The 24,055-nt window shown below is 37.7% G+C and overlaps 1 protein-coding gene across 1 annotated transcript; it reads left to right on the forward strand.

The window, feature by feature from the left end:
- The first annotated feature begins 9,672 nt into the window (after positions 1 to 9,672).
- On the forward strand, positions 9,673 to 10,224 carry LOC147502954 (uncharacterized). The gene has a single exon (XM_086604664.1). The coding sequence runs from the start codon at positions 9,673 to 9,675 to the stop codon at positions 10,222 to 10,224; it is 552 nt and encodes a 183-aa protein (XP_086460790.1).
- The last annotated feature ends 13,831 nt before the right edge of the window (positions 10,225 to 24,055 follow it).

Genomic DNA, 24,055 nt, shown 5'->3' on the forward strand with positions numbered 1-24,055 from the left:
ATGATAGTCAGAGGAGCCGATGTCGATCAATCACGTCTACTACTTATTATCACACCACCCTACTCCTAATTGAGCTAGAGGTCTTTATTATGTATTGTGGGGCTTAGGTGATAGTGTACAAGAAAATGGAAATGGATAATCAAAATTTATGAGTATGAGAGAATAGGGTCTTCATATATTTACACTAGAGAAATCCTTATTTTCTTTCCTTCTTCTAACTGAGTTTTCCAACCTTGTTCTTAAGCCTCTAATGGATTTTTTTTTTTTTTAGATAGCTTAAGAACATGATTCTATTTTTCTTTCCTGAAGCAAGTAACTGACTTTTATTTGGGACAAGTCTTTCTCTTTATTCTTTCCACATTTCATCCTATTTCTCATACTCATCACTTAGGTAGGTTCTTTTATTTGGTTTAATAGATGGGTAAGGATTTTTTTTTTTTTTTGAAAGTGAAAGGTTTGATGAAAGGTTCAGTGGAATGACTAGCGGTAAAATTTGTAACAGGTAACAATTTTTAGCTATATCGATCCAAAGATGGCCTAAATTTTCGCCTAGGGTTCGGGTGGTGATCAAGTAAGTAGATGCGTGATTTTCTCTAATCAGAAAAACTACTCCTCTGTGTCATCACACACAAATCACTCATGTCAAGGTTTTTGGTTAGATTCTCACAGGATTTATAGTTTAAGTAACTAACCGTTGGTTTCAGAAACTTACTGCTATATACAATCGATGATACTCAGTACATGAATATTCATGAAAAGATGTATAAACTATTGCATACGTATTATCTTAAGTTTCTTAAAAACAAATCCTAATTCGGATACTAATGTGAGATTTCTAGACAATTTTCATCATTGAAAAGGAAACAAGTCTTTGTCACGCAACAAGACTTTGGATTCCAAGTGTAGTTAATGACCCATGTGATTATGAACAGCAACAATGGGGATCCATAGTAAGTCTTGTTATGTCAGATTTCCAAAAACAATTAATAAGATGTTTCAATGTTAGAAAATATGGAGGAAAGTTTCACAAGGTAGTTAGACTTACACGTAATTTCATAAATGATTATCAGACCTCAGTAATAGCATATGGATAGAATAATTGAGATGCATGTGTGACAAGTGTTATGCGTACCTTGTAGGCGTCTTGTGATCTTCTCTCGAACATGAGTATCAATTAATTAATTTGGTGAGTTTTGGATGGTCTTTCTTTGTTATGGTTTGTTTATTTATTTATTTATTATTATTATTTTTATTTTATTTTTTTAGAGAGGAAAAGACAACTAATATACACAAATATTTAATACGAAACTTCTCCATTTAATACGTAACCCGTACAAATGTGTGAGAATTATTTAACACACCATACTAATATACAAAATGAAAGTCATAAAAAGAGATGGTTACATAGATCTAGATGTTCTGGATCATGTTATGCATGAGTGACAGGAGAATAATGATAAACACTGTTATCACGAATACTGTGATAGCCCATTCTCGTTGCTCCTTTTCCCATCGCTCGATTGGATTCATTATGATCAAGAAAATGAGAATTTGTGTGTGAAGTGTGAAGAGTGAGAGAAAGGGATGGGTGAAGGTGGAAAAGGAGAGTTGTATTTATAATTAGATTTTTGACCATTGGGCTTCTGACCGTTTGGATCAGTCCGTTGGGTTCTGACCGTTGGGCTTTGAGAGTAGGCCCAATGCATCGAGGAACAAACTACTATATTAGAAAGTACAATAATTGCATAACATAAATAATTTCTCATTCAAACCGTCTGGAGATACAAAATTATGAGAAATCAACCGATATATAATATTTTTATCATAAGAAAACTAAAAATGCAATGCATAAGGGAAATAAATGACATAGTCATTTCTAAACCAAGGGAAATAAACAACTATCGGGAATCTTCCCGTTAGCGTAGATGAACCCGGTTTCGTCGCCGCCGCCACGAATTTAACTTCTTCTGGTGAGCCGACCGGTCTAGAATGTGGCCTATAGACTATAGCAATTGATCTTGGAATCACCGCTGATTTGCCATCATCATTCTCTGGAAACGGCCTTGGCGATTACGCATTTCTTGCTGGAAGTCATTTTGGGAAGTAAGCATCTTTCCTAACGAAGAAACATCCTACGCATACTAGTGTTCATGTGTCTCAAGGCTTCCATGGGAGTGTTGATTTGGGCGATGGTAGCCTCATTAAAACAAATCGGGTGGGTGAAAGGGGAGGAGGAGGTACGTTATCACGCTCAATATCATCTCTAGCTCTTGGGTCCCAAATGGTCGAACACAAGTCTCGAAAATTCCAAAATTCTCGAAAGACCTTGTTGGAATGAAAGGAGTAGCGGACTGGAACCCTAAGTTAAGCATAAGTTGAGTAACAAGTACAGCAAGAGGAGCTGACCTATTTGACGCGGTCGTAAGAATATGGCCCAGGAAATGGACCATACAGAAAGTGTTCTTCTTCTCCTGGAGGATCCATAGCAGGTGCAAGAATGTCTTGTTCACGTCAGACGTCTTTGAAGTTCCAATGACGTTGTACGCCAGCCGTTGAGTGACGGCTAGTTGGTTTCGTCTGAGCGAGTGCTGGTACACGTAGTTCGAGCCATTATTGTACTCTCCCTCGAGAAGCATGTCAAACATTAAGTCCCTCATAGTCGGATACTCTGATAACAACAGGGTCGGACTATCAGAGTTTATTGGAATCTGTGATGTATTCGATATTAACTCCAGCGTGAGTTCACGTTCCAACCCATCCGCCATAATCCAAAATTCATCACCCTGAAAATCTCCATTGTCGTAAAATTTCAACACCAAATCTTCTAAATAATCAGTTGGAATTCGATGCAAGAGATATTCCCACTCTCTACTAGCAATTTCCTCATCGAAAAATGGATGAAACATCCCGAAATTGTAGAGATTTTCAAAATTTCTCTCAACTGTGATTCTCCTTCGTGTTGCCATAGCAAGGTCTAGATGAATTTCTGAGGGTGGAAATTGCTAGGAGTGATGGAGGAGATGGTGCTGGAAGAAGGGAGTTCGAATTGGTGGAGTTTAGCCCGCGTGCGCGGGTTGAATTCAGGTCTGTCTAGTCGCGTGTCGCGAGGTGAGTGTGAGGGAGACCAAGATTCGGATTTTAAGGGGGAAGAAATGTGAGGGATGGACGCGTGGGTGCCCCGCGTGTGGGTTTTTGTAAACGGGTCCGTGATTTTGGGTCAGGTCCAATTTTTTGCCCAAACCCAAATTAATTCCAGAAATTCCCCTTATGTCCCGAAATGTTCCGAAATTTCAAACGTGGAATTTCGATTCGTTTTAACTCCAAATTGAAATAATGATATATCAAAACGATCGGTATTAAAAATGTCATTCACTGGAATATGACAAAATCACATTCAAACCTTTTTATTTATTTATTATTATTTATTTTTAATTTTTTTTTATTTTTTTATTTTATTTTTTTATTTTATTTTTTTATTTTTTTTATTATTATTTTTTTAGTTTTTATTTATTTACAATTTTTATATACAAATGTACAAGTCGAAAGGAACGTGTCAACAACACCGGAAGTACAAATAAAACAACACATCACAACAAATTTTAACTTTCGAGGCAACTTTCATGTCGGCTGCAGGGCGAACCCAATCCACCCGGTCGTGGCCTAACCTTTATGTTTTAGGGCCTAGGGTTCGGGGCGGTACCATCCCCTCGACCAATGTGCAATGGTCTAATAATAATATTACCCTTAGTACATATGGTATAGCCTCAAACCCCCCTTGATACAATCCAAATAAAACCGATCGGGATTGGCACGGGTGGAATCCATTGCCCGCACGAACTAGGAAATGTCCGATGTTGCATATCACGACTCTCTTTGGGCACCATGCTTGGTGCTAAGGGAAAAATAAAAAACGAGTATATACATGTTGAGTCTTTTTACGTCAGATCCACAAGACGAATGTGAGTCTTTTAACGTCAGATCCTCAAGACGAATGTGAGTCTTTTAACGTCAGATCCTCAAGACGAATGTGAGTCTTTTAATGTCAGATCCTCAAGACGAATCCCAACCTGTGGGAACGATGGGACGATGACGAAGTTTATCCTGCTGAGTTGGTGTCAGACAATAACATACCTTATACCAGCTCATCTCGGATAGAAGATCAAGACCTGGATAGAAAGGAGTTTGACAATTCATACACCACCCCATCCTTTTCGCCCGTCGCTTTCGAGCAAAAGTACTACGACCATTACCTATTAAAGATGGGTGAGATTTGCACCAAATGATGAGTTGGAGTTCGCGAGGAAGAGAATAGAAAAGGGAGGAGAAAGAAGGAGTTGAAATTTTTGGTACCCATTGTTTTCTAAGAGGCACATTTGCTCGATTATCAGAAGACATTAACTCAGTTCTGAAGTAGAGTTTTTGTGGACTATGGTTCCAGCGCTTACAACCACACACTCTAGGGATTTTTTGAAAAGAAAATAGAAAAGGATTGCAGTTAAATGAGCTTCAGTAAAATGACTCCATGCTTCCGTAAAGGATTCATGAGGATTTTGACGAAAGAATTGAATTTTCTAAAGCATTTCAGTTGTTTTCTTCTTAGTGTAAAATTGAAGCATGAAAACTTGAACTAGTTTATTCCATGTGTCTATGGACTATGGCTGTTGTCCTGCTAGCCAAATTGACGCTTTTTCCGCTAAAGTGAATGGAAATAGCCGAAGCAAGAGTTGTTCCTTAGAGACTGCTGGATGGTGAAATGTTGTGGCCACTTGTTGCAGCCTACGAAGATGATTGTAAGGTTTTTCGTGATCCAAACCATGATATATAGGTAACAAACTAAAAACGTTTGGCGGGATACGAAAATCACCGACAATGTCCTCAAGTTTGATGTAGGAAGAAGGTCTTTCCTGTAATGCAGTATAGAAGTCCGACAGGGGCTTCTCAGCTGGTGGAGAATCGTTAGCCATAACGACAAAAGTTAATGGCGACGAAGGATCGTGATGAAGGTAATTAACAGAAGAAGAACAATTTTTAGGTGAGAACTTACGCAATTGCTTATCCTATTTTTTTTCCACGATAGGTATGTTCAATTTCTTTAGTGGAACCAAACCTTAATCTCATGCAAACATAAAATTAGATCTAATTTACAGAAGGAATTTAGTAGTACTCGAATTTTATTATTATCTTTAAGCATAAGAGTTGAACAACGTAGCAGTGAAGCTAGGAATACGTGTGCATAAACCAACAACCAGGTCACAAGAGAGATATGAGAGAGGCTTTCCGTGCGAGCACGGTTCTAATTAAGTAACCTCAATCTTTCAAGTTTCCTAGACACCGTTGGAATATAATTAAGATTTATGGAATTAAAATTTATGCAAAGTCGGTATTAATTTTAATTTAATTTGTTTTTTATTTTTTTTTATTTTTTAAGATTTATGCAAGGGTGAAAATACAAACATGCAAATACGATCTACTCATACAATACTAGGTGCAGTAGCATGTGAAGATACTCTACTCATACGTATAGCTATAAAAATAGGCAAGCTTGTGTCATCGATAAATACTTCCATACGTACAGGCAAATATACATCAGTAATACGTATATGTATGCTAATTTGTAAATCGATATTATGTAGACGTATATCAACATGAATGGCAAATTTGAATCACTCATAATTATCTAAATACATTAGCATGCTTAATATAATATAATGCGATGTAGATAAATCTGAAAAACTAAACATGCAAGGTATTATACAAAAACTAAAATATTTACTCTTGTATTGCATAATAATTCGATTTCGACAATACTCATTGAGATTGGCGGGTGTCATATAGAGAGCATCTTCACCCCGTAGGGTTTAGAAACAACTTATCCAACTCAGATTTTAACCCTCGTTGGAATGTTCTCCTCTTTCTTGACAAAATCGACTTATTAAACAATACCTTGTACTTATACGTAGAAAAATACTAAACATGCAACAATAGACACTTATACATAGACAGACATATAACCATGCAAAACAGTACCATTTATATGTATATATACATTGATATGCAATTCATGCCCAGTTAAACGTGTATAAATATTTGCAGGTGTTTGAACATGATACATGCATATTTCTAGGCTAATACGTAAATAGTATTCCATAAACTAATTTATAATAACTACGTACATGGCATTCATGCAACAAAATAAAAATAAAATAAAATAAAAAAAGTAAAACTTTGGAACCTGTAGCTTTCTGCTAGTTTGCCAAAGAAATGAAACAGACGTTTCAAATCGTCGACGTGATTAATCCCAATAGAATAGTCGAATTTTCAGTTACAGGTCTAAAGAGTGAGGCCTGGATATGGATCAAGATAGATCAGGGGATGCTGGAGGTAAATTATGAGCACCAACAAAACAAATACACCCGCAGACGCAGGTTAAACCTGCGGACGCGTGTTCAATACCGCGCACGCTTGTCAATGATGTCACAATGAGTTCAACTTTTCACAGAACCCTTAGAATCACCTGCAGTGTACTTTCTCAGTCCTAACTTTTGGTACCTGAAAGTACATAAAAAAAAAAATTAGACAGGTCAGTTCATTTGGTTTTTGACGACGAAGAAATAAGAAAAAAAAAACATAAAAATAAGAAAAACAAGGGAGGATGAGAGGGGTGTTTCCCCTTGGAGTAAAGTCTAATCCGTAGCACTCGTCCTATGCCTTTAGAACAGTAGCGGCGCCATTTTGATATCCACTTTTACTACGTTAGAGATTGTCTCTCTAATTTCACAAAAGTTCAAATTCAAAGTTTCCTTACTCACAAAATTTCGTGTTCATATAGTTGGAGTAAAGATTTTATCTAACCTAAAGTCTAGGACAACTACAACTTGGTTTTTACTCTTAGGGAACTAGTGAGTAAGTTTAAATACTAATACTATATTTCTTTTCTACACAAACATAAAAAAAAAATTAAGTTTGAAGTGAATGCAACTAAAACACAATACGATTTACTAAAAGAAAATATGGAGAGTTAATCCTCCTCATGTGAAGTTAACTTTTGTTGTTGATTTTAATAAGTTTATTTTATTCTGCCTAAAACTCATAGACAAGTCTAATAGAAGAAAACTTGATCCCTAACATGTATGGCTCATCTCTAAGCTCATACATGCTAGCAAGTGGAACCAAAGCAATTACTTATCTCTAAGCTCATCACTTTGATCCCTAACTAGACACTACACCAACTATCATTTTGGGATAGGGTATAGGTCTAGTTGTTCTTCCTAAACAACCCACCAAACCAACAACAAAGATTTTTCCCTTACATGAGTTTGATTAACTCCCCAAGGGGAAGTTAGCTCATGATCCTTGGGATGAAGGATTACAAGTTAAAAAGTACAAAAAGAGAGAGAAAAAGGAAAAAGAAGACTAATTATCTAACTCACTTGCTTTTGATTTATTTTCAACTAGAAGAAAACCAAAGTTTTCTCCAATAAAAAAAATTACAAGCTTTTCTTACCAAACTAAAACTAAATAATAAAAATGACTAAGGAACTAAAATAATACAAGGTAAGGAAAAGAAGTCAAGGGAGTAAATGGAGTGTCCCCCCCCTTGTTTTGTTTTCTTCTCCATTTGAGAGAAATCTCATTTTCTCCCATGTGAAACATCAAACCATATTTACTTCATTTTTATCCACCACATTAAAACAAAGTGACACCTTGCCTTTTTTTCACTATTAACACCTAATCTAATTAATTACATGCAAGGTGTCAACGTTGCACCAATAATTTGTCATTTTTGTCTTGACATGCTCCATGATTGATGACTCATCCAATCTTGTGGGCCCGCATAGTGGGTCCTATGTGCAGTCCAGTGGTAGTCCGGTCTTTGGTCAATTTTACAACTTCCCACCTATGCGTAGAGTTCATCACCCTGATTGTCTGAGCAGCTCACTTGTCGCATTCGGAGTCCTAGTTCAAGAGGTAGGAGCTTGAAAGTTTGATGCTTCGTCTTGGTTTGGAAGAATTCATATATATGTCGTTCCTCGTGCTTTATCGCAGGTTTAAATAATATTTCCATGTTTACTGCGAATACCTGCAAAATTATGAAAACATATTTATTTCATGATTATTAAACACATAATTAACCAAATTTATATGTTTCAATGGGGTTTCATAATACACTTTTGGTTCTTATCATCGCTCAAGTTGTAGTCCCAATCCAAGAGCTCATTGTCGGCCAAAGTATGTTGACAATGGTAGCCATGGAGATGGAGACTCACTTGCATCAGGTCAAGAAAATGGTTGTGATGATCCAAGACTCCCCGTCATTATTCTCCGATGTTCACCATAGGAGACGAAGGAACCGAACTCCTCTACTGGTTCGGTCACTTTCACCTGCATGGACGGGTCGACAAGAACTCACTCCACCTCCTCCGAAGAAATCTTGGCCAAAACGTCCATAGTTCGGTCGTGACCATCGTCAAGAGAATGTTCCATTTTCTGAACGACGTCACCACGAAATGATACTGAAGGCTGTTAATGATAAGGAGTCCACGAGAAAACAAAATACGGAATCTCGTTATAGAGAGTGGTATCGATTCTCCCTTCTCTCTCCGAATCCAAACAACCGTTCATCACAAGGACTTCAAGCAGCCAAAATTCGAAAAGTATGATGAGATTGATGGAGATCCTTTGATGCATCTTGTTAATTACAGAAACAAGATGATCTTATGGACTTTCGACGATGCTCTTCTTTGCAAGTTATTCCCATCCACACTCATTGGAATTGAGTCGATGAGATGGTTTAACATCCTTCCAGAAAGATCCATCCACAATTTTACTGATCTTGCATATAAATTTGCCGAGCATTTTCGTCACAATTGGAAAGAACCAAAAAATATTGATTCTCTATTCAATATAAAACAACAAAAGGACGAAAAGCTCAGTAAGTTTGTTGCGAGATTTCGGAAAGCGGCTGTTGAAATTCCCGATGCATCTGATATTCTTGTCATTTATGCTTTCAAGGAAGGCATTAATTATGACAGGGACGGCGTTTACAACTCTATTGTAAAAGACGTCCCAACAACTCGTTAACTTTTTGCTCGAACTCAACAGTTCATTCGAGTTGAAGATGATGCATCAGCACGAATTCACAGAGATAGGGATCGAATAAGCAAGCCGCAAGAACAGAGTCAAAAACCGAAGTTTGAACAAACAACCGATCAAAAGTCCAAGAGTGATGGTAGGCCACAACAATGGAAAGGCAAATAACAAAAGAAACTTCCCGAGTTAAAGCTTATCACCCTTAACGAGAAGTATACTGTTATCTATGAGAAGATTAAGGGAAAGAATATCTTATCTCCACCTTTTCTTCTCTCAGAAGATACTAAGGCTACACGTGACAAATCACTGTGGTGCAAATTCCACGATGATTTTGGTCATGAAACTGAACAATGCCGATCTCTAAGGGGTAGAATTCAAGGTTTGATCGAGAAAGGTATGCTTCAGGATTACGTGCTGGGTAAAATGAAACAAGCTTTAGTCGTGACCGCACACAATGTAATCAAAGTCGGTCATGCCAGAGTTGATTCAATGTCTAACACCCAGCGCAAGAATTTCAATCACTCCAAGATTATTGATCTCAGCCACCACTATATTTATAGTGGATACGATTTTCTCCACGGCATGGGTACTGAGACTTATAAGGAAGGACCTCTCTGTTGGACTGACAACGATCTAATAGGAGTGCACCATCCTCATTATGATGCTATTGTAATACAAGCTTTTGTTGGAATTCATCGTGTGCAGAAAATCATGATCGATACAGGTAGTTCGACAAGTGTGATCTACAAGCGTTGTTACAATGGACTCAATCTCCCCGAGAAAATGATAGTTCCCGATCCAAATCCTATCATTGGCTTCGATGGAACAGTAGCAAAATCAATTGGTAGATGCTCTCTTCCGGTGACATTAATGAACAAGGAAGTTACAATTGATTTTCTTCTCATGGATTGTAACTCCTCCTACAATGTCATTCTGGGAATAGATTGGATCCACTCAATGGAAGCTGTCGTTTCTACTTTCCATCAGGCTATCAAGTTCTGGTGTGATGGTATGGTAGGCAAAGTTAGAAGTGATCAAATAGCAGCTTTGAAATGCCATGAGTCTATACTCGAAGATTATAAAGATTCGGAAGTCAAGGGCAACTCCATCCTAAATGTCGATGGGGGAAAATAGCAATTACAGAATTCCATTGGTCGGGTAAACGCTATGGAGCAGCGTTTAGGTGGCCCCCCGACCATCGACAGGCTCCTAAAAGTACAGATCGGCAACAAGGAAGAAGAAACCACTTTTATTTCTGCGGAAATTTCCAAGAAGGAACAGGATCAACTCATTGAGCTTTTGAAGAAAAATTGCACAGTGTTTGCATGGACGGTCGAACAAATGCCTGGGATTGATCCTTCACTTGCATGTCACAGGCTGGATATTGACAAAACACAAAAGCCAGTACGTCAGAAGCCTCGCCGAATGGCTCCCGATCGAAAGCTCAAAGTGAAAGAATAGATCGACAAACTTCTAAGTGTTAATTTTATTAGGCCTGTACTATATCCGAAATGAATATCCAATGTAGTAGCAGTCCCTAAGAAAAATGGGAAACTTAGAATCTGTGTTGATTTTACAGATATCAATAAAAAAATGTCTTGTTCACCCGTAACCCTTGCCTCGTATTTCTGAAATGGTTGATGCCACTTCAGGGTTTAAACGAATTTCTTTTATGGATGCCTCAATGGGATTTTATCAAATTGCATTAGCTGAAGATGAACAAGAACTTACAACTTTCATAACAAACCAAGGCTTATTTTGCTATAAGGTAATGCCTTCCGGTCTAAAAAATGCACCGGCAACATATCAGAAATTCATAAATACATCATTTTCAAACTTCTTAGGCAAGTTTATGGAAGCTTATATTTACGATATGGTCATCAAGTCGCATGAAGAGTCTTCTCACCTTCATCACTTGCAAAAATTCTTTGATCGGCTTGTGCATATTCGAATGCGTCTAAATCTAACAAAATGCACATTTGGGTTAGCATTAGGTAAATTTCTGGGATATCTTATGACCAAACGAGGCATTGAAGCTAATCCTGATCAAATTCATGCAATTACCGAAATGCCCTTGCCAAAAACAAAGAAGCAGATCCAGCAACTTACGGGTAGGATAGCAGCTTTAGGTAGATTTATCTCAAAATATTCAGATCGGCTCCACCCCTTTTTTCAAGCCATTAAGGGATCCCCACAATGGACAAATGAGTGTGACGTAGCTTTTTAGAAAATGAAAGAATACCTAGTACAGCCACCAATTCTTGCTAGTCCGACCACCGGACAAACAATTGGCATTTATTTGGCAGCATCAGAAAAAGCTGTGAGTGTCGTCTTATTCATTGATGATGAAAATGAACAACCAATTTTCTTCATAAGTAAGACCCTTACAGCTCCAGAAGCAAGGTATTCACAGATTGAGAAAATAGCTCTCTCACTTGTCTATAGTGCACGAAGATTGAAGCCTTATTTTCAAGGGAGTATCATCAATGTCTACACTGAATACCCCTTGAGAAAAGTTCTTCGAAATGCTGATTCGAGCAGATTAGCAGAATGGGAAACATATTTGAGTGCCTACGAGATTATCTACAAAGCCCGATCATCTGAGAAAGGCCACGCAATGGCATCACTTATGGCCGATTTTCCTGTCAATGACATACCGACCATGGAAGAGCAGTTTGAGGAACCTCCTCCTAATCCACAACAAGGATCGGCTGATCCATCCACAAGTGCCGACCCTTCTTTATGGATTCTACACACGGACGGTTCCTAGAACAAATCAGGTTCAGGTCTTGGTTGTGTTTTGATCCGACCTGATGGCGAGAAAATGGAAAAATCTGTTTGCCTCGGATTTTACGCATCAAACAATGAAGCTGGATATGAAGCGGTTCTTTATGCAATGCGAACAGTACTTGAACTTGGGGGGACAAAGATCGAGTTATTCACTGACTCAAAGCTTGTTGTGAATCAATTTGGCGGATCATTTGTTGCTCGAAATGATAGGATGGCTGCATATGTCTGAAAAATGCATGAGCTATCCATTCATTTCAAATCCATTGCAGTTCACCAACGCTCTCGCAATGATAATCGTCACGCCGATGCCTTAGCCTATCTCTCTGTTGCAGTTGATGTTAACAATGAAAGAAAAATCTATATTGATTTCCAACCTTTTCCAAGCATAACTGTTATAGAAGAAAATGTTCAAAACTTATATATTGCTCATCTATGCTATTTCTAAACGACATCTCGGCATTTCAAATTCGAGCAAGTAAATGCCGTAACAACAAGGAAAAGAAAAAGAGAAGAGCTAGCTCAATCAGCCGGCACAAGTTCAGAATCTCACTCAGAGGAAGCAGCTTAAGAAGATTTAGTCAACCATCAAGATTTGGCCGATCATCATTTTGAGAGTGATTCTCCACTCACACAGGATGCCGACCAAAGCAATGTTGATATGGAAGATAAGTCCCATGAAGCAGATAATTCTCCAGAAGTACCACATTTGGATCTCCAATCTATCAACGGTGATTCTTCATCAGATGATTGGAGACCTACTTATTTAGAATTTCTGCAACATGGAACTCTATCTGAAGATTCCTCACTTTCCTACAAAATTAAGAGAGATGCCTGGAAATTTGTCATAATTCCAAATTCTAAAGGCAAGCTCCTACTTTATAGGAAAGCAAACAACTTCAGTCCTCTTCTCAGATGTCTTTCCAAATATCAAGGTCATCTAGTTCTCGAAGAAATACACTTTGGACTTTATGGAAACCATTCTAGGGGACGTAGTCTTGCACATAAAGCCATGACTCAAGGATACTGGTGGCCTAGCATGCAAAGACACTTTCGGTTTTGCCCAAAATGCATACCATGTCAAAACATGCAAATATGGGTAAACTCCCAGCAACGGAACTCCACCCAATTCTAAGCCCTTGGCCTTTTGCAAAATGGGGCTTGGATATTGTGGGACCCCTACCAAAGGCTCCTGGAAGTGTACGATTTTTATTGGTTGCCATTGATTATTTCACTAAATGGGTAGAAGCTCAACCGCTTGTCAACATCTCAGCAACAGATGTACGGCGTTTCTTATGGAAAGACATCGTTTATCGCTTTGGAATTCCATCTAACATCATCTCTGACAACGGTAAACAATTTGATGCGGAAGAAATTCACAAATTTTGCGCTTCACTGAAAATTCAGCATAATTTTTCTGCTCCATATTATCCACAAGCAAATGGACAAGCAAAAGCAACCAATAAGACGATTCTCTCGACTTTGAAGAAGAAGCTTAATGAAGCAAAAGGAAATTGGGTTAAAGAGCTACCAGCAGTGCTTTGGGCTTATCGCACCACTCCAAAGTATTCTACCAATCTTTCCCCTTTCAACCTAGCTTATGGCATGGATGCTGTCCTCCCGACAGAATTAATTGCACCAACTACAAGGACAGAAGCGGTACAAAATGGAAACAATGATGCTGCTCTAACTTTGGTGGAAGACTCAATCGATAAAACTCGAGAAGAAGCTTTACAATGTCTAATAAAATATCAGGCAGACATGAAACGCAAATATGATAAAAAGCTTCGCCTCAAGAGTTTTGAACCATAAGATTGGGTACTTAGCCTAAAAACGTAAGCTCATTGAATCTGGGAAGCTGTCAGAGAATTGGGAAGGACCGTTCATCATTGATAGGCCAGCATCTAAAGGGTCTTATTTCCTTCGTAGAATCACTAGAGGAAAATTTGTCAAGCCATGGAATGCTTTTCATTTGAAAAAGTTTTATCGTTGAATGTTTTGTTCTTCATTCATTGTAATCATTTCATAATTCAATAAAATTCGATCCATCTTTCGTTTTAACTAGGAATCAAATACCCCAAATTTCATTACGTTATTATTACACTTACACTGTGGGGGTGACGACACCCCAAATTTAATTACGTTATCATTACACTATGGGGGCGGCGACACCCCAAATTTTATTACGTTATCATTACACTATTTCATTATACGTTATCATTACACCCCCATTTCATTTCATTACGTTATCTTGGGGGCGGCGACACCCCAAATTTCATTACGTTATATTAGGGGCGGCGACCCTCCAAATTTCATTACGTTATCATTACACTATGGGGGCAGCGACACCCAAAATTTCATTATGTTATCATTACACTTTGGGGCGGTGATACCCCAAATTTTATTACGTTATTATTATATTATGGGGGGGCGGCGACACCCCAATTACGTTATCTTTAATACTTATATCTATTTTGCCGACCTAGCTCAAGGCCAGATTACCTAACTCTTATATATTTTGACCGACCTATTCTGATTACCAATCTAATAAAAAATATATAAAAACCAAATATCATGAATACAGTGGAAAAAATAAACATAATTGAGAAAGAAAAAACCGTAACCTAACCTCACATCATCCTAACAATAAAAAACAAAAACTTCACTCAAGAAGTTGCGGCATAATGATATCCTCCACTGGAACTGGAACACCTTTTAGATCCGACGGTGATACATCTTCCAACTTCCTATAACACATAGTATAATAATCGGCAAACTGCGCAATTTTTCCGTTTCTCAGAATCTCTCGATTTCCAAAGTCCAACACTTGCTGATGCTTCACGCAACAATGCCCCAGATTTCTTAGTTTCAACTGCATGCTTCTCAATCATATCATCCTTCTCTTCACACCCAACCCTAAAATTTTCCACCCTCTCATGATATTCATCTAACTCCTTCTTCAAAAATGCATTCTCTTCCAATAGTACCTTGTAGTCTCCTCTAATCCCCTTAGCCTCGTAAACTCGTTTTGGCAATTCCAATTTCTCACATTTTAAAATCTCAACTTCATCACTCAAAACCTTCTGCTCCTTGAGAACAACAATTTCTTGATTCTGTTTCGACAATTCAGCTTTCATGATATTCATTTTCATCTCATAGTCGTGCAAAACTACTTCATTTCTCATAAGTACTCCTCTCATACGTTCATTCTCCTGAAAAGTGAGCTCTCTCTCCTTCCAAATATTTCTCAATCTCGAATATTCACTGGTTTTAATCTTATAATTTTCTTTTGCTTCTAAGATTTCTTTAGCACAATCTCCAATCTTCGATGCCTAAGAGAACAAAAATAATGTGTTGATAAAAAATTAAAATAAAATAAAACACACACACACACACACACACAAAATTACCTCTGCAAGCTTTGAATTCAACATATTAACGGTTTTTCCAAAATCTACACTTCGTTGATAATCCAAACACAATAACTCTGGATCTGAAATATTAGACAAAATAATTTAAAATAATAATATATAATAATAAGTCAATACTATTAAAATAACTATTCAACATCTAACCTTCAATTGCCAAGGCTTGCGTGCGGAGTGATGAGCACAAAGTTGTAGAATCGCTTGCTCATCCCCTCGGGCATTGAAGAAGATGCGATTGAGCCAACAATGATGTTGGTACTAACCACAGTAGACACTTCTGTTGATATGCCTGCATCGATGTCAATAGAAGTCGGCAATCCAGCACTAGTGCCAACAACAGTTGATACTAAACTCGACACACCAGCAATGGTGTCATCTGCAGAAGTTGTTACACCAGCAATGGTGCCATCGGCAGAAGTTGCTACACCAACATTGGTGCCAACAACAGGTGTTGGAACTCCAAAACTACTTCCACCAAAAGGAGTTGGCACTCCAAAATTGATCTTGACAACAGAAGTTGAACCCATTGTATCTCCACCATCAAAAACTTTTTCAATCTACATTACCAAAAGAACCATTAAACAACAATAACGAATATTATTCTAAATCACAGAAACAAGATCAACAATAACATCAAGTCCAGATATACTGTTAGTCATCGCTGACCCACCGATATCATCATCATCATCAATATCAAGCACATCAGTAGTTTTTTGTGCAGGAAGACAAAAAACCTGTCATAATGAAACATCATTTCAAAACATATTATAGGTATTACATATATGATATTTTAAAATAAATATTATATACGTACCATTTCTCGACTCTCAATCCCTTCCTCAATTTTACTTGAGTTATCCCCAATTTTCTTTTCCTTCTTTTTTGGACGACACTTCTTTTCTTCTTTCTAATATTTTCTTATCCACTATCCTCAGAGTCATCTCCTTCTACTTCTTCATCATCTTCACTGCTATCATCTACAATAACATTCTTTCTCTTCTTTGAGCCACAGTAAGGTGTTAATTCCCTAGGCTCATTAAGCAGTCCAGTTTCTATATCATGATAATAATCTACAATATCGTCTGGAAACGACATATCATAGATATCTGCATTATGACTAAACAAACTAACAAATTTCCTTTTTATCATCTCGCTGCTAAACACTGATTTATTTGGAAACTTAAAAAAATCCCCTATAAAAATTTTTAAAAAAAAATGATGCTAACTATTTAAAATTATAATTATAAGAATATTGAGTTAACATCTTACCTGATATATTGTTAGGATAATCAATATTTTCGAACCTCTAATTGCCTTTGATCTTAAAACCATACAATTTCGCATTCTTGTAGTTTGAAGGCATCCCATAAAACCTATAATTCTGGTTGTGATGGTTATGATATCCCAACGCATAACTTTTAGAAGAAGCCTTATTTTGCCGCAGAGGCTTCAATAACTCAAACAAAAGGTCTAACGACATACTCTTTTGATAAACCTTACAAATTCTCGCTACACAAGCAAATATAGCCCAATAGCCAGGAGATAATTGTAAAGGATGTACTCTCCATTGAGCTAATAACTCGAAAACTGATTTTCAAAATGGAACACTACAATCCAGCCAAAAATGTGAAAACAATAAAATTATCTCGTTATTTTCACACTTTTGTTCGATATCGCTACCAACATACTCAATAGAAACATCATCTCCAATATCATACTGTGCTCTCAAACTATTAGAATCAATACCCTTCACCACCCTATTCATATTAAAATCCCCTTTATCACCCCATCTTCTCTTCAAATTATAAGCTCTTTCCATTAGGCAAAAAATATCAGACTTTGATTAAAAGAGAGATCCAAGCAGAGAATAGACTAACTATAAACAAAGAAGTCTCGAACACTTAACTGACACTAGACGAAGAAAAGAAGATCAAACCTTTTTGCTCCCTCAAGTTTCTCTTCGGTCTAATAGTCTGTAACTCCAACCCAGCAAGTTCTCCTTTTATCTCTACTCCAACACACAATACCTTTCGTCTCCCCCTTTTATAAAATAATCACAACCTGCAAGCTAGAGTCTCAAACGGTTATTCCACTCTCCCACTTCACTACGTTTCTAGATATATATCCTTTGCAACAACTCTCCAAAAATCTATCTTCAGATATATATCCTTTCACAACAAATCTCCAAAATCTCCGCTTTCCAATTGCCGATCAGCAATCACAACTGATCGGTCTATAACCGATGAGTTTGTTTTCTTCAAACCGAACCGATCTCATTGAATCGAAATATTCCTTAGTTCAGTACTCCCACAAGTTTACTAATCTCTTCTACCTCTATTTCCCAATCCAATTAACAAATATCGATAAAAATCCCCAACTGTTTCTAATAGATCAACCTATCTTTCAGAATGCCGCGCACAATACCCCTATTACCCACCTCTATATATATAACACTTTGAGAGTTTGAGCCGCTTCTATATTAAAATCCTTCTCCACATCGGATTAGTATTGTTAAACTTTATTCAAAATTTGACCGACCAGTTCAAGTTGCCGCCTTGTTTGTCGATCAAAGATACCGATTTAATATAAATTCCTAATTCTAACGGAATTTGGAAACCACTTCTGTCCAGACCCTCTACTTTGATCGGTTTGCACTTTGAACTGGTGTAGCTATGAATGGCAGTTCGCTACTGGCGCTTTCATGGCAGGCACTGAACTCAAGAACACATGCCCGTTATGAACACTGATCCATGGTACTGAAGGTGCTGAAGGTGGTACTCAAGGAGCTGGGTTGTGGAGGGAGATCCATGCAATGGCATTTCATCAACAGATCGATACCACTGATTATTGATAAGGAAAATCAAGTTGATAGGATTTTGCCGCTGGAAGAAGTGCCGATTAAGTTGATAAGATTTCTGGTGAAAGGAAAAAACTCGTACAAAGCATTGTGAATTATTATTTCCTATCTCATATAGAGAGAAGCCGGTCTCAGCATGTAACACCATCAACCATTGAAGCTGGAGAGAAAAAAAAAAACGCAGTTCTTTACCCCATGCATAAAATGGATTTTGGAGATGGATCCCCAGTAAAAATGGTGGAGTGTCGGATTTGCTAAAGTGCCGATCAAGTTGTTGGGTAGAAACCCTTCCAATTTAATCCTTTGCTAATGTATGTCGCTGCTTTTTTTTGAATTGCCGCTGGTTTCAAAAAAAAAAAAAAAAAAAAAAAAAACTACTACTCAGAACTTGTGCAGCTGGTTTCAAAGCTTGTGCGCCAAAGATACTGCTAATGGCACCAAGATATGGTCAGATGGCTGGAGATATCCTTCGGAGACAAATTCAACTAGTTGAAAAAGGCTGTAGTAATGCTGACGGGTTCCAAAATGCCCATCAGATGCAACAATGTGAGTGCATTGGATGAGGATGTAGATGGACAATCACTATTCGCCGATCTAAATGTGAGTGCATTGCCGATCCTGTTTTGCCGATCCCGTTGAACTACCGATGTCGCTCGATACTTTGAATTGTCGCTGGTGTGCTGATCCTTTGAATAGCCGCTGAAGAACTTTGAGTAGCCGCTGGTGTGCTGATCCTTTGAATAGCCGCTGAAGAACTTTGGGTAGCCACTGGTGTGATGATCCTTTGAATAGCCGCTGAAGTCGGCAATATCTCAACTGATTTAGTGGGGGCCGGTCCTTTTGTTAGAATGAACAAGCCATTGACAACAAGTTATCAAGGATTTGAGACCATCTATTTAGCTTTTCACATGTCCAGTTTTTGTCAATGGGTCCTTATTTCCCTAAGTTGATATATGCTGAGTGCTACTTGCAAAGAGGGGAACCGTTGTCTTCAAGAATCTCAAGCAATTTAAGTTGGATGGCAAAATAATTGATAACTTGACATTATATGGCATCGTCAAAATCTTTTTTTCTATGGTTATCCTGTGCTGGAGAATGTTACAATTGATGTTTGGTTCCCTTATCTACAAGGTGCATGGATTTCGGAATTTATGGAAAAAAAGTGTGTGCAAGGGAGACTACGTCATGGTTTTTTGCTATATAACCTTAAAACTGTTAGGATCGAACGGGTTCTCGTGTCGAAATGAAGAAATGATGCTCATAAAAGTTTTGTTCGATAAGGCTATTGTTCTTGAAGAGTTATTCTTGTACTTTCGATGATGGCTTGCACGATGGGGAGTATGAGTTCTTTACAACGGTTACCTAAAGGATCATCTTGTGCCAAAATTATCATGGAGAATGGTCTACGGCTCAAATACTTTTGAGAACAAGAAACGTATTTCCTTCGCTAGCTAGCATTTTATTATGAACGATATGTAATGAACTGAGTCATCTATATCAATCCTTTGTTATAAGGATAAATTTTAAAAAAATAAATAAAAATACTTCTTTGCCACACAGGCGTTGCCCATGTAACAAAGAGAGGGCGATGTTCCGGCCCCACAAATATGGCCCAATAAAAGCCCAATTCAATACAAGTCCATGCTCAGAGCCCATCTATAAAAAAGCCCCCACTCAGAGCCCATGCTCAAAGCTTATCTACAAAAAATCCCATGCTCAAAGCCTACATACCTACACGTAAAATCAATATCAATTGCGCACATGTTTTGCGAGTCAAGGTGTCAAACAACTTCCACCAACTTCATCCCACGACAGTTCTCCCGCCAGTTCTCCAACTTCATCTCCCGCCAGTTCTCCAACTTCATCCCACCAGCTAACAGTTGTCCCGCCAGTTATCCAACTTCGTCCCACGAGCTGATAGCTGTCCCGCCAGTTCTCCAACTTCATCCCACGACAGTTGTCCCGCCAGCCTCTCGACTTTATCCCACGAAATGACGGTTGTCCCGCCAGTTCTCAACTTCGTCCCCACGAGCCGACAAATTTGTCCCCCAGTTCTCCAACTTCATCCCACGAGCCGACAGGTTGTCCCGCTTAGTTCTCTAACTTCATCCCATGAGCCGACAAATTGTCCCGTAGCTCTCCAACTTCATCCCATGATTGGGCAGTTCTCCCGCCAGTTCTCGACTTCATCCCACGATTGGAATATTGGAAAACGAGGAAGTAACTATCACCATCCTACCTATAAAATCCAACCTTCGTCATTTTTCCGAACCACGATCGAGACTTGATCCCAAGCAATACATTTTTGATGCGTAGGGCAACTTCAAAACCGAAGTCCAGTCTCATCTTTTCCCAACCACCATCTCCTTCACCATTTCCAAAAAAACATTACTTCCGACCTTCAACTGGTGTGTTTTGGAAAATCTTGTTGAAACACCTACCCATCGTCTTGTTCAGACCATTGACCACCATTATTCCTGTGCTTTTATCAATATAACTCTTATTGGCGTTTTCTGCTAAGACTGATTTCATCATCTTTTCTTATGATGACTCCTTCACGTATGAATCTTCAGCACAAATGCGTGCACACAATAATAACTAGCCCAACACTTCCAGAGAGATAAGAGAACGAAGATAACAATAAAACAATCAAGCGAAACAAATTATATAAAGTACTACAGTGGAGAACCGTATTTATAAACAAACTTCACACCGCCACTTCAGTTTCCTATTTCGTTAATAAAAAAATTAGAAACGATGTATAAAACAATTACAATGTATATAAAATTGGAACTTGGACATCAAGACAACAATTATGATGTATAAAACATGTGTAACTTCTAATTAGAAACTGACCAACCTTCCTGGTTGGATTCCAATTAACTTTTGATTTAGAAACTATAATAAAGGCATTTTCTTCAATGCGCCAAAAGTCAAATGCACTCAATGTGCACCAATCCACACCCCTCATCCAGTGGCGGAGCCAGGGGGCCCAGGGTACACCCTGGCGTACCTTCAACTTCATTAAAACAAAAATCTACATATATCACTTAACATGTTTGGAAAGGGCGTACTCCCAACTCTACTTATATGACTTAACTTGTTTGGAAAAGAAACCAAATAAAAGGGTGCACATATGTACTGACGTACTTGATATTTATCACTTAATTTGCTTTTTGAAAGTAAACCAAACAAAAGGGTGCACATCGGCACATGTACCGATGTACTTGATGTACAGACGTACCAAAAAAGCTAAATAGCATTCACTCAAACTAAAAATCCCACCCATATATAAACCCAAACAAAGAAACCCTCTTCTATTTTTATTTTAAAAAAAAAAAAAAAAACATACTCTACTTATCCTATCTCTTTAAGTCTTCTACTCTTCTACCCAAACAAACACCTTTACACCTAGCGGTTTTGTAGAGACAACTGGGTGACCTTTATATTATTTAATTCTTTATCATCTTTTTGATTTTTTTTGTATTGATTCCTAAACCATATTATTTAGATTTTTATATGTTTGTGATTATTATTTTATTTGTAAACATCATTGGTGGTTTATTTTAATTCGTGTAATTTCAATTAAATTGATTGGTGGTTTATTTTAATTGTCATGTCTTGATCCTTGTGAGTCATTTGTTGCTTTCGATAAACAAAAGTTAATCCATTTTGCTCGACTTTATCTCGATGATTTTTCAGAGATAGATCAGATGGAATTAGCAGATCAGTTTGAAAATTATATCATTGATGTGCGTTCCGATACTAAATTTGGTAAAGTAAATGGAATTAACGGCCTAGCCAAAAAAATGGTTGAGACGAAAAAAGACTTGTCTATTTGTTGATTAAGTTGACGCTGATTTTACTTGTTGTTACTGCTACCGTTGAGAGGGCATTTTCTGCTATGAATATCATAAAAAATCGTCTACACAATCGGATGGCAGATAAATGGTTGAATGATTGTTTAATAACATAATTGAAAAAAAAAAAGTTTTTGATAGCACTGATACCGAGTTGATCTCGCAACGCTTTCAAAAGATGAAGGATGACAAAAAAGAAGGCCACCGAGGACAACTAAAAAGAAGTAATTATTTAGATTGAATTTTTTTTTCTTTTCTTATTTTTTTTATAATACATTTATTGCAATTATTTTATATGATTTCTTTATGTTCAAAATATACTTGTTTTGTGATCGAGTTTGAATTTTTAGTTAAAAAAAAATTGTGTATTTTTTTTTTATGCTTGGTTTCTGGGTGACTCACCCTCACTTAAATTGGGTGGCTCACCCTCACTTAAATTCCTGGCTCCGCCACTGCCCTCATCTACTCAAACCAAGGGTTGAGGATGTATTGCACAAAAGACAAATTTTTTTGAGTGAAAATTTTCACAAAAACCCAAATCTCAATGAAAAAGATGTCAAATCAAAGGCAACAAATTGTGCTCATTGAGTCTACTCAATGTGATGCACATTGAAGAAGCACTCATAATAAAGAGACTTGAAAACCCCAACCCATTCCAAACCCAGGCCCAACGTATCAAGACATGAAAACCCAGCCCAATGCCAGCTAACTCAACGGTACAGATGGAAATTAATGAAATTACAAAAAGCATGGGCTACCACGAGAATATCCTCATAGGGATGAGGGTTCCAAGACCGTTGGATGTGTGATCCAACGGTCCGAAAATCAAAAACAAAAAGGAAGAAAGAGAATATGAGTTTGTTTTTTATTTTTGGACCATTGGATGTGTGATCCAACGGTCTCAGATCTTGTCCGTATGAGGATATCCTCGAGGTAGAAGAACTCATTACAAAAACATGTGGACAACAACTTGGTACTACTTTTACCAATGAATATTATGGGGATTGGGGAGAAAGGTAAGTTTGAGCTCAAACAGCATTATCATATTCATTTAAACGTAAACACTAATTGAATGCAGGGTTGCAGGGTATGCTTCAAAATCGCAAGTAAAGTCGATGGCAAATTTCAATCGGGACATGTAGGGTAAACTCTGAAGGAAAATATTCCAAAGCTGAGCTGATGTTGCTCCTCATATGTGCCAGAGGTGGTAGCGTTCGTGCGGTGTTCAGATACAAGATAATGAAAAGTAGCCTTGGTACTACGTGATCTTGTACTCTTCAAACAATTCAGTAAATTGTGTAATTTGGGTTTCCTATTTCTTAAACTAGGAGCAATGCCACATCTCAAGAACAATGAGACCTTGGCAGCTTCTGAACACAAGGCCTAATCTCACCGTCTATATTATTTCGAAGGTGAGACTGAGCAATTCCCTACCCCAGGAGTTGGACTATAGCCACAACAAAAGCTTAATGATAAAAAAAAATACACTTATTTTAGTTTTGCTAGAGACGAATGCTTCAAGATCTTTACCAAACAAAAGAAAATCTGTGTTGGAAATCAAAATTCGTGAATTATAACTGTATACAGTTTCTTAGAACTTATTGTTCAAGCCTTCAAAGGTATACCTAATAGAACATGAACAAAAGCTCTATGGTTGGATCTTTTGTGCAGACTTTGGCTAACTATGTCTGACTGGACTGTAGGTTAAATAATCTTTGGCTTGTGCTGGACTGTAGGTCGAGAACTACGACTAGTCATTGGCTACATTATGACGGCATTTCAAGTATTACTGAACTAAATAATTTGACATGTTAAACTAATTTTCCACAGCTACATAGAAAGTATGAGAGGATGGATGATGGATATGAGCTTTAACATTAATGCAAGTGATGAATTGCATATCTTTTTGTTGGATATAGAATCAGAAAATATTTGCAGTTGTGATGGAAGCTAATAAATTGCCTCATTATATATTACTTCTATACTTCCGTCTTGATCGAGCAATAAACTGTCAGCAGGCTTTAGCACGCACT

This window comes from Coptis chinensis, chromosome 4, assembly GCF_015680905.1.
Source record: "Coptis chinensis isolate HL-2020 chromosome 4, ASM1568090v1, whole genome shotgun sequence".
Classification (NCBI taxonomy): Eukaryota; Viridiplantae; Streptophyta; class Magnoliopsida; order Ranunculales; family Ranunculaceae; genus Coptis; species Coptis chinensis.

Bases quoted from the DNA above. Each gene is read 5' to 3' on its own strand.
- LOC147502954 (XM_086604664.1), top strand. From the start codon at position 9,673: ATGGGTACTGAGACTTATAAGGAAGGACCTCTCTGTTGGACTGACAAC.